General features: G+C 41.4%; 1 protein-coding gene across 2 annotated transcripts in view; it reads right to left on the bottom strand.

The window, feature by feature from the left end:
• The window catches only part of LOC123978182 (steroid hormone receptor ERR2-like), a 76256-nt gene that overhangs the window by 2217 nt on the left and 60526 nt on the right, over positions 1-13513 (bottom strand). For both annotated transcript variants that reach the window (XM_046061340.1, XM_046061339.1), the window contains exons 4-6: positions 8891-9001; positions 8321-8482; positions 1980-2249 (exon numbers count right to left, since the gene is read on the bottom strand). In XM_046061340.1, the coding sequence (XP_045917296.1) occupies positions 1980-2249; positions 8321-8482; positions 8891-9001 (543 nt within the window). The remainder of the gene's footprint in view (positions 1-1979; positions 2250-8320; positions 8483-8890; positions 9002-13513) is intronic.

Here is a 13513-nt window from a genome sequence, read left to right as displayed (position 1 = left end):
CCAGTATCACTGCACAGACTTACAGTGTCAAGTCTAATCTGTGTGTGTATCATATCCACAATTCATTAACTCACAGATACAATTGTGTACAACAAAATGTGGATTCAATTCGGTATTATAATTGAATCCAAACAATTCATCCTGGTATATCTAACAGAATAAGATGGCCTCGTCTCATCCTAAACGCACTGTATTACTAAAACTAAACCAAACGCTGCTGCTGATTGAAGCGTGTTGAGTGAATTAGATCAGCTCTGCTATGTGTCATGAAAGTTGCGGAGTGAAGTAAGACCGTGTACAAACATGTAAATGAGGCAGAAAAAAGGAAAGTACAAGGCTAATTATGTTCCTAACTGACTGATTAAGTCTCTTTTACCAGTCGCCTTCTGTGTAAATTGCGTTTCTATCTTGGGAAATTAACTAGGCTATGTGGACCGCACATGTGTTCCAGCGCTCTTCATTTGAAACCTTCATGTTAATACTGATCTGATCCTCGTTTAGCTGTGCAAGCGTGTGTGTGTGTGAAGCAGAGAGAGGAGGGGGAGAAGCAGTATGTAGAATAAAAATGTGTGTCAGTGTGTGTAAATGCAGTGTGTTCATATATAGGTGTGTGTGTGTGTGTGTGTGAGTTTAAGGAGGTTAGGGGCGGAATGCAAAACTAACTTTGAAGAAACAATTTCCATGTAATCCGTCAGCAGCCTGGCGTCAATCCCGTCGATACTCCGCTAATTACAAAATCAATGGCCATGAATTTCCACAGCTGTCACACCCACAGGACCCCTGGAGCCGGAGCTCTCCGAGACTGTGTTCAAACGAGGCGAAGCTGCCCTTTCGCCCTCCCTGAGCCTCCCTCTCAACCCCTGCCATCCTCTCTCACACTTCTCCCTTACCTTTAGATCCCCCCCCCCCCACCTCACTCCTCCCATTTATCCTCCCCTCCCTCCACTGGAGAGTTTGTCATCAGAAGACTAAAGCTCTGGTCTCAGCATTTTTCATTTTTCAGTCAGGCAGGAGAAAAGACTCCTAACAGGCATTGATTAGTGGGGGACAGGCCCGGCCTCATGAAAAGCAAACTGTCGATACGGGCGCAGCATCTTCACATTGGAACAAACGAGGCCCGTCACTCCCCAACGCTCATTCCACTCCACTTAACACATTTTATTGACAGCCCCTGTTTTCCTAATGAAATGCTAAATATATCTCCCTCGGCTGTGGAGCGCTGGCAGCTACTGTTATGGAGATGGAGAGAATGAGAGTGCAATGTGACAGTCACACACACGCACACACATGCATGTGCACACAAATTAAAATATAGATGCACACACACTCTCACACATAGGGAGTGTTAAATGAAACAACCATGGCTCTGACCTTTTTGTCCCCCTCTTATCAGGTGTCCTTCATTTTGGAAGTGATCGGCTCACCAGATATAGACGACCACTTGACATTTGTTTTGTTTTATTTCTTTGTTTGCTTTAATTAAATGCCAACTATCTTGATTTATTTAAGATTTAACATAGGGATGTACCTTCCTGTCATGACACCTCCGCGGTTGTAGAGCAAAATAAAAGATATTTTGCCAAATTACGGTGATTTACGATAAAAATACATTCTTAATGATACCTTTAAATATAAACATTTTTTGTTAAGTGCCTGAACCAAATTCACACTTTGTTTTACAGTGCAAACTCTAAAATAGTTTTTATTGTATTTCCACTTTAATGTCAGAAAAAATATCTTATTCCACATTGCATGACAGTATCATATATATATATATATATATATATATATATTCTGTATCATCTTGTTCCAGCTTTTCATTGACGCAATATAAAGACTGCATCACCAATATTTACCCAAAATTCAGCCTTTGATATAATTGGAATCTTTAGTTTCTCCAGTAGAAGTTAAAATAAAGTTCAGATGGTTTGAACAATGTTAATACTAGCACACAGTGACACTGAGGAGGTTAACCACACCTGAGTTGGCCAGGGCGATGGCTTTGAGCGCAACAAACTCCTCCTTCTCCATGCGCAGCTTCTTGTAGCGTCGGACCAGCGGCAGGATGGCGACGTGCAGGTCCAGCAGGTTTGAGATCCTCGCCTGCTCCTCGTCCACCACATAGTCCTCTGCGTACACAATCTCGTCCTCACAGGGAAGCGAGCGAAACACGATGCTCAGCACCAGGATCTCCATCCAGGCACTCTGCAGAAGACTCATCTGGTCTGCCAGCGAGAGAGTGGAAAAACCTGCAGTATTAAAAAGAAAGTTACTTGTTGAGATTTGTCTTTCAGGTACTGCTGGACACTGTATAACCACATGGCAAATCATGACATCAACCCATTAACCTCACTGCACTGTAATTGGCTGTCCCAAGTCCTCCGTATGTTTTATGGGCTGTGTATATAATGCCGCATAATCCCTGGAGAAGTCCAACTTGAAACACTGGCCGATGACGGTATGTGGTGGCTTAAGGGGAAAATATAAATCAGTCAAGAGTAGAGGCCTTTGAAACACGAGCCAGAGCTACTTCGGCTATCAACCGTCAACAGTCAGTCCTTTTGCAACCCCCGTACATAAGTACATGAGACACCGCTTAGTGAGGACAAATCCACCCTTAAACCTAACCATCTCTTGTTCTTGTCACGGTAAAGAAGATGAATACAAAAAGAATTTGTCTTTGTGCCAAAAGAAAATCAATTCTGGATTTTGAAGTGCACTGAATATAAAGCAACCATTATTTGTGGTTTTTGTGTTACCACCTGTCATAATATGAAGTTATCCAGCAACGTCGCAAAACTCTTCTCCAATACAGCGGGCTTCATTCCTCAAACATTTTCCAGCTGTCAAGACTTCATCAGGGGGCTTTCTTTATATGAAGTTAATCAATTAGTCGCATGCAATTTCAAGAAAGAGGCCAATAGAAGCATTTAGTATTTGCATTTTATTATAAGGCATTTGAAAGGGTTAAACAAGGAGCTCAATTTGAAGCCATTGAAGTTTAGTGGAAATTTTAAGAGGGATATGTTGAGGCCAACCGTAGATTTGGTGAGACATTATAGAGAGTCATCCCTGACTGTTGCTGCGATGAAAGAGTATGCTGTATTTTGAAAGATGATGTTGAAAGCGTATTGATTTTGTTATTTTGTACTGAAAATAATGAAGATTCCATTTTTTGTTACGACTGAGATACCCTATTTTTATTTTATTTCTTTCATTTATTAAAAAGAAAATTTGAAAAGCAGAAAACAAATCTTTAACTTAAGGTCCACTTTTTTTCCAAAGCTTTCCACTGCACCTCCCGGCCTGCACCAGCGGAGGCATTTGCTCACTTGATTTGTATGTATTTGTTGTAATGTTGTGTATATCTACACTTTGTGGTCATTTATATTTCTTTACATTCATATATTATTTATTTATTATTTTTACGTCTATTTTAAGTCACCTGACTAATTAATAACAACATACGTACAAAGACACTGAAAGCAACCTCAGACATTGAGACTAACGAAGGCAAGAAAACCCTTTTGGAAATAAAGCACATTAAAGCATATACAAAAAGAGTTGTGGTTAAAATGGGAAGTTAAATCAGTCATAAACACAATTACTGATTGATTTCATTATTGTTCATTATTATTAAAAAGTCACATAATGGTACTGCAATGGGAAAGATTTTCAATCCAGCAAAGGTGATGGTGAGGCGGTCCAAGACAAAACAAAAAAACACAAAACATATCCACCTGATAAGCACCTTCTTGATTCTTTTGTCTCATGTTCAACCTTCTGAACCTGGGTTTACAATTCATCCAAGGTCTCGAGGTCGACCCATCAACTCTCTTCTCTAACGTTCACACACACCACATCAAACAGACGGACATCTGAAAGGACCTCAAGCACCACAATACCTTTCACTGCTCTATAGTGAATAGGAAGGTGATTGGGGGTATTGACCAGGGACTTTAACCCACCACTATGCTTACTTAAATCTGAGGTTGTATGGATGGGAATGGGGCAGGATGACTTAAAAGTGGTCCTCCCGATGGTTCTTATCAAGCAAATAGAGAAACGACGGAGAGAGAGAGAGAGAAAAGAGTGCTGGGGGTGTCATTGATTAGTAGATTGTAATCAGTCTACCAAATGCGAAAGGGGGATCGATCCAAGCCTCAGATCTGACAAACAGACAGCTGATGGAGGACATCCGGTACACGTTTAGTGGGGGGTGGTGGGTGGGGGGGATGGCGACTACAGGATCACTGAATGTAGATACTGTAGGCTGCATCAGGAACGCAAATGAATTTACTCTCTATCCCCAAAACGTTTGCAAGAAACTGAATGGCTTTAATCCTGTAAGGTGCATTAAGAATAATGGAGGATCAATGACTACACTTTTAATATGTTACATGTCTAGAAAAAGCCAAAGTGAGTTAGAAAAAAACAGTTGTAAAGGTGCAGTGATTCAGATATAAAATAATGCTATTATTATTATGTGTATAATACATTAAATTGTTTCATGCTCGGGGCTCCATTTCTTTTGTTATGTGCTCAATTTTCTTTTTTTTTGCAATACTCCTTTTCTTCACACTCCTTTTCCTATGAAAGAACTGTCACCCTCTTCAGCTGACTCCTCTTTCCCTCCTCATCTTTTTCTTTTCCTCAGCCTGTACTTTTCTTCTTCTTTCCAGTCAATTTACTGAGTGACTTCCTGACTCCCCGGGGGTCACCCCGGAGCTTCAGGTGCGTCGCCCGGAGGTGGCTGAGTTAAGTGTCGCTGTGGAAGGTGATTCCCCCTGATGAAATATCAATATTTCACCCCACTGATTTACTGCCGTTTGACCAAACATGACACAATATTGAGCAAACTGGGGAATGTCTATGTTTCTGTCTCTCCAGTCTTCTCCCCTTGTGATGACAAAAAAATTTAACCGGGACAAGGCTTTCCACTGTCCTATAAGATAATGCATCATTATCTACTAAGAAACCACTGTCATACACCTAAAAATGCAGATACAGCACTCTGCCTTTGGACAATCTTCAGCAAATCCAAGGAGACAGGTTTCTTTCTTTCTATTAAACTTGTAATTTTAAAGCAGTTTATCGTAGAAAGTAGACTACTTTGTGAATTCACTAGATTCAAAAGCTGAGGAGGCATTTACTGACACTCTGCTAAGCTAGTCTAGTTTTAGGGGAAACTTATTTACGTATTTGCCAAGTTTATTTTCCACTCAGAGCACTAAAGCGTGATAAAAACTTAAATATTATTAAATATATTATTATTTTTAGGCACTCATAGCAAGGGAAATCATGGTTTCATGGTTTTGGTTGAATACTGAAAAAGTCAAAATTGAAGCATGAAGCATGAGGCGTGATGTGTTTACTTTATAAATGCTTAACTGAAAACCACAATTTTCCCCAGCCTTAACCAAAATGCTTTTGTTGCCTAAACCTAACCACATGCAGGACTCAGGAGGCAAATCCTGGTCTCCGGTGTCAAAGTCCATCTTTGTCAAAGTCCGTCTTTGTAACGCAGGATTAAGGGATGGTGAATTTGAAATTAAAGTCTAGTTACTGTACTGTGACTGTAAATATACTATAAACACCCCATGATTTTACAGGACATGCCGAACCACAGTACCATATAATTTAACGTTATACCACCTGTCTATTACTATAAGGTACCTAATCCTCAACATACTGTGGGATGTGATTGTTTGCAGGAAAGAGAAGTGCTCTGGCTATGCAACAGTACAGGTACACATCAGATTAGTAATTGAATCCCTATTCAGTACAGTGACGAAACTGAGTGGCTGGCAGTGAAGCTTGAAGCTGTCATTGAGAGCTAGGCCTAAAACAGACAGCAGTTCACACTCTATTCATTTAGTATCATTACAGGCCTCCTAAGAGCCCTAATGGGCCTAATAAAAAGACAGAGGTAATAATGAGACTAGAGGGCCCTGTATGAGCAGGAGGAGTAGGAGGGGGAGAGCCAGGGGAACATGAGAACAAGGAAGCCAGAGAGTGTGTGTGAAAGATATGATGGCAGAGAGAGTCTGCGTGTGAGCAGCAGAGAAAAAGGGAGAAATGAAGAAGAAAATGATGCGCTGAACTAAGTGAACATTAAATACCGGAGGGCGCTGAATGCTGTTGCTGGGAATATAAACCTGCACATGTTTCATGCACTTACATGTCTGAAATTAGCGGCCACCTCTGACCCTGACAATCGTGCTACCATTCTGTTACCATGTTCATCACTGTGTGTGTAACATCCAGTCAATGGCAGGCAAACATGCTTAACTTCTGCTTCAAACACACAGGAAATACAGTTTTGGATGCATTTCATTTGTTTTATTTTGAATGCTTCTACTTTAAATTTGGTCCAAATATTTTCTTTCACGTTAAAAGCAAAAAGCAATCTTGTGCACATTAAAGTAGAAGGTTGTGCTGAGCCCTGCTATTTACCACAAATATTTAAGCCTTTAATTAACAACATGTAACAGAGAACCTATTCAACATTGCCTGTTTCCTCTCATGTCTCCACATCTGGATGTTGAAGGACTTTTACATTAATGGACCGATCTGCAGTAATGACTCTTATTACCTCATCGTTAAGGCCATTTGCGCAGTGGGCTATGAGTGTAATGGTGGGAGTGGACTGTTAAACTGTCGGGACCCCTTTTGTCTTAATCGTTACTTGGTGACACTCTGACCCGGTGGCCCCGGGTAAAATGTCCCCAGAGTGTCACATGCCCCTTACATACACCTCTGTCAGGTCTTGGATTTAGATCTTCATACTATACAAGACCAATAGTTATACATGGAAAATGTAACAGAGCTATATGTAAATTTCTTGAATTCATTTCTGCACGGCTAAGATTAAATTGAAGAATTTTACTGTAGATACCCTATTCTGCCTCTTTTCCACAAAATATCAGATCAGGGATGCTTCTTTTGTCCCTGTTAAAGCATCTTCCCACTGAAGCATACTTTCCTTGTATACCAGCGTCCCTCCAAAGCCAAATCTCCGAATCAGACCGCCGCACTCTCCTGTGTCTTTGCAAAGTCAATCCTCTAAAGTTGCTAGAATCAACACACCATCAGCCACTCCAAATTGCATTAATTCTGGTGTTACACATAAATCTGATAACAAATCAATGATTAGGGCTAGCCCTGGACAGACAGCTGGTTAGTGCTCTGCCGGCTGGGAAATTAGTGTATGAATCCACAGGTAAGGAATAAAAATTCAGTTACTATGTTTAGTTGTCTACTTGTGAAGGAGAAGGGAATGCAAAACATTTCAGTTGTTTTTCAAGTAAAAAACATCAAGCGCTGTTAGTGAGGATTTGCTGCTTTTCTTTGTTTTATATTGGTGTAAATCAAACATATTGCAGTGTTGTGAGGAATTGTGATGGGCATTTAATTGATTAAGTGAGAAAATTACAGGCAGTTAATTGATTGTTGAAGCAATACATTGCATTCAAAAATGTTGAATTGATTTAATTGGCCACTTGTGCAGGTTTGTCTATACTTGACTGGATCAATGAGGTGTATTTACTTTGAATCCAACCTGTGCTCCCTTTAAACATACTGCGACCCAAAGTGTCTGTTTAAACTGATAGAGATGAAAAGAAAAGCACATCTTAGAACATTTGCATAACAAGTCTTATTTAAGAATTCGTCAACAAGGGCCAGGGAAATCCATCAGTATTTCCCTAAATAAATCAATTTTACAATAGGCCCTGCATAGTCTCCTTAAGTAAGTAAGAGGATTGCCTTTAAGTCTGGGATTGAAATGGAATACATTGACATAGGGGCGGACCCTTCCCCCAAGACTCTCCCACCCTACCCAGTCAAATCAAAGGTTTCAGCTGCTCTTTATTGATTAGATTTTAGAATATGGGACTAGCTTCTCCCTTAGGTGCAGATGAGTAGCAGATGTTAATTATCCTGTGTGTGCATGAACGTTTGTGTGTGTGTGTGGGGTGGGTGGTGTGGGGTGCGTTTATGTTTGTGCAACAGTCAGTGAACTACTTCAGTAATCTCATACTGTATTCGTTTTAGCAAATTAAAGTGTGAATGTGGGTTTACTTCCTTGCTTTACCAACTGCAAGACCACTGAATTCATTTCATGAATCCAGTTACAACTGAACAACCAAAACAACTGGTTAGATTACCCTATTTCTGGTTCTAATGTCGTGCAGTTATTTGTCAATTGAAAACATAATTAAGTATTCAAGTGCCGGAAATATCAATTAAGAAATGAATAGGTTCCGAAAACCCATATCCCAGACAGCACAGTCATTCATTAGCAGTCATGTCTCTCTACCTGGGATATGTTTTGCCCAGCCGATGATGACAACCAGTTCGCGGTCGGCCAAGTCACACAGTGTGGTCAGGGCCTTGATGTCTCCATCGGGCATGGTGGGGTCAGGCATGGCATAGATCTTCTCTGGCTCCACCACCAACAGATGGGAAACGATCTTCGTCACTGAAAGGAGGGAAGGAAGGATGCAGAAATGGAGAGAGAAATGTGTGAGACAATTTTAGGCGACAACATATGCAGATTTTTAAAAACAACAACAAGAAATTTATAAAAAAATATATTTGCAAAGTGCTCATTTTAAATATAGTCTAGTATGTCATAACATATGGCGCCAAGTTTAAAGAAGCTGTCAGGTTGGCCTGCTGATGAATATGACTACAGCATAACTGAACACAGATATTCCTGTCACGATTGTGCACATATTCCTCGATGAGATGTTTTGTAAAATGAATTCATGTCCCAAGTTGTGAAACTGATGCTTTGTTATGAAAAATTAAGCCTTTCTCTAATGCTAATGTACCATCAGAGCTTGCGACAACTAAACTAAAACTAAAATCAAACTGTGTGACTCACATGGCTTTTTGGCTGGAGGGGGGATGGTGAGGCCGAGATAGGCGCTGTTCTCTGCGTCCAACCTCCGTTTGTACTTCTGTCTCCCCCCTCTCACCCGGTCCAGACGCACACCTGCAAAAGATATCACACATGTATAAATGGCAGCTAAACCAAAAGGTATTTTTAGGAGTGCATTAAAATGATTTTGAACTGAATAAAACAGAACTAATCTGATCAAAGAGCTCCATTCAGTTGCAGCATTTATTATTATTTATTATGTTCTGTTTGCTGGTTCATTTTTTCTCTATTAACTAAATCGGACATGATTCGATTTTGTGAAATGCCACATGGCAAATTTTATGCTATTACAGCTACCACTACTTCTAATGATAATAGTCTATTTGCATATATTTTGCTGAGTCATAAATCTCTCTCAAGAATTTCAGTGTTTTTTATTATTTTTAAATTTGTTATGACACACCGTATCCAACCAAAACTGAGGAGAATTTCTTCTGTATCAAGGTTTTTTTTGTGGTTATAGTGTATTCATAACTGGGATACCAAGTCTTTCAAATGCCGTAGTAATTTATTCCTGTGTTAGTAATTGTATATGCATATAAATGGGAGTTTATTTCCTTTATTTTGTGACCTTTTAACTGAAAGAGGGACTGTTCAATACCTCCCTGTTACAGATGGAGGAGTGTAAGTATCTAGTTAGTATACAAACGGACATATCTGGGATTATCCTGAAAGCCATCTCAGAGGACACAGACCACATCAGATGCACCTTATGTGCTGGATTTACACTCTTGTATTAAAAGCTGTTTGAGCATTGAGCAAGAGCAAACAGATTTTACATGGTCAAGTGGAATTGAGTCGTGTGAGATTTCCCAGTGACTCATAAACATTCCTTTGATTCCCCTGGAAACAAAAGAATCCGATTAGGATGGTCTTTCAATTTCCTGACACCGACTATCCACTAACCTAATTACCCACCGTGCCCAGAGGGAGCTCATTCTTCCCAGCAAACACAGTGAGATCATTTTATGCCTGGCAGATTGAAGCTAAATCGAGAGCCCCTCTCCTAACACAGCTTTCCATTTGTACGCCTTAAAGTAATCAATAAGGCTTGCAAATAGACTTCTTGTTCTTTGAACACATGTGGATGCGGTTTTAATTAGTCAGTTAGGCAGCTAGGAACTGGGTTTGCGATAGATGGAGCTTCAGTAGTTGTTCTTACCATTACTCTTGGTTAAGGTACATTTGAAATTATAAATTGTAGTTCAGGAGCGTGTGTGCACATGTACTCCAGATATTAAATCAATTCGAAAGCTTCTCTATATTTAATGACACAAATAGGCCTAATAAAGGTTTTCAAAACAAAAAGCTTGTGTAATGCAAAAATATATTAAGCAGGTGTATTCCCTAAATCCACCGAAGTACTTGTCCAACTAAGTGACAGCGTATTGTTGCTGCTTTTGTCCCTGACATCTACTACCATATGCACATGCATGCACGCACACACACACACACACACACACACACACACACACACACACAGTTTTCCCTGCTGCAGGCTGCAGGGTCATGTGGCTGCAACAAGCGACAAGTGACCAAACAGCCGGAGTTAGAATTCCAAGATCCGCGGGGGCTGTTTGAACTGGAACATCCAACTGGCCCATAATTAATAGACGCTGACAAGAATTAAGAGCTCAGCGCTAACCAGTTTCAGTTTACAGCTTAGCAGCGCTGCAAACGGCAGAGACTCAAAGCAGGAGGGCAGAGAGAATGACTGAGGGGAAAAAAAGGGTTAGATAATGATGAACAACAGGAGGGCCGGGGAACAAGACAGAACAAGCTGCTGTTTTTGGCCGAATGTATCAGTTTTCTGCAAGATCTCTGTTTTTCTTTCTCTCATTTTTCCTTCTGCCTGTCTCTCTTTCCTCTCCCTTTCAGCATCGGGTGTACATCTCCTCCCTGACAGCCCTGCCTGTCCCAGCCAGCGCCTGATCCGACCAGTGCGGGATTATCTCCTCCCCATGTGATATGGCACAGTACTGAGAATCTGACCACAACAAGACAGCTGGATGAGGCCCCTTGTAGAGGGACGGGGAGGGGGTGGGCGGTTGGGGGGGCTGTGGTGTCATCGTCAGCACCACATTCCACACCTCAGGCCCAAAACCACAGCAGCCGCCATGCTTGAAGACAATCTGCTCCAGAGGAGAGCCTGTGACATGGGGTGCACAGATCATCTTAAAAGCATCTAGATCCATTTTATGGTTGCTGGCTCTACATAAAGTGTGGCAGCCAAAATATGGATGCAGGGGGTGAGGTTATGGGGTAAAAGAGCACGCGGAATGGGAGGTGTTAAAAATGTGTGCGCTGAATGTTATGAGCTCGGTAAGATCATACAGTAAAGTATGCTCATAACTTGTGTGCAGACTATGACAGAAACGGCCTGAGACACAAAGATACTGGCTGACAGTCCATCTTTGCTCTGTGTGTTTGTGCGTATGTACGAACATGTGTGTGGAAAAACGATGAGGCATGTTTGCATAGGAGCAATCTTTACGGCCACCTGACCCCGGCTTCCCTTTCACATTTAATATCTTTATTGACTCGTGCGAACCTTAAACCACATTCCTGATTGAAGCGGCTGTGTTTTCCTTTATGTGGCGGCGGCTGTGTGTATGTGTCATGTGGATTTATTCTATTCTTTTATGCGTTTATTATTTATTCTTTATGTGGTTCCCTGTTCACTTCACCAATCCTCCTTTTATGTCCACATAAAAAAAAAACGATTTAAAAATCATACAGCCAGTTCGCAGCCAGGGTTTTAGGTTTAATGAAGTCCCACCAACACGAACACCAAAGATAGTCACTAAAATACACTAAAATAATTACTTGGATGTGTCATATTTTATTTCATTTATTTATGTACTTACATTTTCTGTAAATTTCATAACAACAAGGCCCAGCATGGTCTAAATGCACCTTCTACTTGCTGCCAGGAACTAAATTCTGGTGGGTAAATAAATAATTAAATGTAAATAATTCATCTTTTATTTATTTTTATTTTTGCCTGCCTAAAAGGAGTAAAAATCAAAAGATACTAGAATCATCCAATAAAACGCCTACTAAGTTTTTGTTTAAATCATAGCATGTAACTCCTTGCTGTTGTTAAATCCCTCAGATTCCCAGTACAGACAACATACCTTAAGTGTTCTCAATGGCTACGGGCATGCACACTGTATAAATTTAACCATAAAAAATCAGAGCAGTAGAAGCTCTAAAGAGAACAGATTTCATCACACAAATGTGCATGTGGGTCATACAGTGTGTGTCAATCTTCTGTGTTGCTCTATGAACATGTGCATGAGTGCGTGTGTGTGTGTGTGTGTGTGTGTGTGTGTGTGTGTGTATGTGTGTATCTCACGCAACTATTTTCGGCCCCTCACCTGTCAGAGGCGCTTCTTTCTAGAGAATGTGTCAGAATTGGCTGGATGGCTAATGCTGCCAAAGGGAGATTAGGAGCTCCCTATTTTAGCTGGGAAAAATCAGAGGGATGCAGTGTGCACCCCCCTCCTACACAGTCGCTCACCCTTTATACGGGGACCTTGACTTCCAGAGCTACTTCTGAGGGCCGAGTCTACAAGCCTGCAAAGAGCTAAAGGCATCGGGCAGCTTTTGTTTGATTGTACAGAGTCTGGGTGGGCTGCACAGAGAGAGGGAGGGTAGAGGAAAATGTGTAGCGGACAAGGGGAAGAGAGGGGGGTGTATCACGATGGCGTCCCACCTGCTCTAACCCCCGATGAGCTGACAAGACAAAGCTGGAGTTATTCTCCCATAACTGCGAACATTGGCACTGCTCTCTTTATCATGTTTTACACTTTTCATAAATCTGAGCCGGCGTGTCCATAAGGGGTATTACTGTGTATTACTGAGCCACGCTGACCACAAATGTGCCTGTAATCAAAAACATCTGCATGGCTGGAGATGGCCGGGTCGATTCAGGATCCCTGGTGTATTTGGCGCAGCAGCCGTTCAGTTTGTGGCGTTCGCACAAATTGTTGTGTGCTAGAGTGGGTGAAAGAGGCAAAGACACAGAGGGAGAAGAGTGCCAGCGGGAGACATGTACCTCAAGGTCCTACCCCATGTCACTTGTCAGGGTTGATATACATTGATATACATTTGGCATGTGTGACATGAATGTGTGTGTTGTGGGTCGAGTGTGTGTATCACAGGGTTGTAAAGAGGTCAGCACTTCGCTAAATCCCCTTCTTCAGAGGAACACGTGTTAGCCTCCGTGTCTGATCTATCACCTGCCAGACAGTGAGGACAGGCCAGCGCAGAGCCGCTGGGTGGGCGCTGACTTTCAGCTGCGGTCTGCCAGCTACTCTGACACCCTAAAAAGCAAACAAGGCCCCATACAAGTGCTGTTAGATAAACATGTTTGTGGTACAAGAAACAAATCAAGTGGCAAAGGGGTCAGAGGGCATTCAGGCTTTACAGCTGAATTTCCTGGAATACACAGATACAGAGCAAAACAGACAAAACTGAATCTGGTTTTGTAGACACGTGCTGTCTAAATGTATTCGTTAAGACTTTAAAGGCACCCATACAGTAATAGGCGTTTGCTATATC

This window comes from Micropterus dolomieu, linkage group LG10 (genome assembly GCF_021292245.1).
Source record: "Micropterus dolomieu isolate WLL.071019.BEF.003 ecotype Adirondacks linkage group LG10, ASM2129224v1, whole genome shotgun sequence".
Lineage (NCBI taxonomy): Eukaryota > Metazoa > Chordata > Actinopteri > Centrarchiformes > Centrarchidae > Micropterus > Micropterus dolomieu.
The sequence above is the reverse complement of the archived record's forward strand: the minus strand, read 5'-3'. Positions and strand labels throughout refer to the sequence as shown.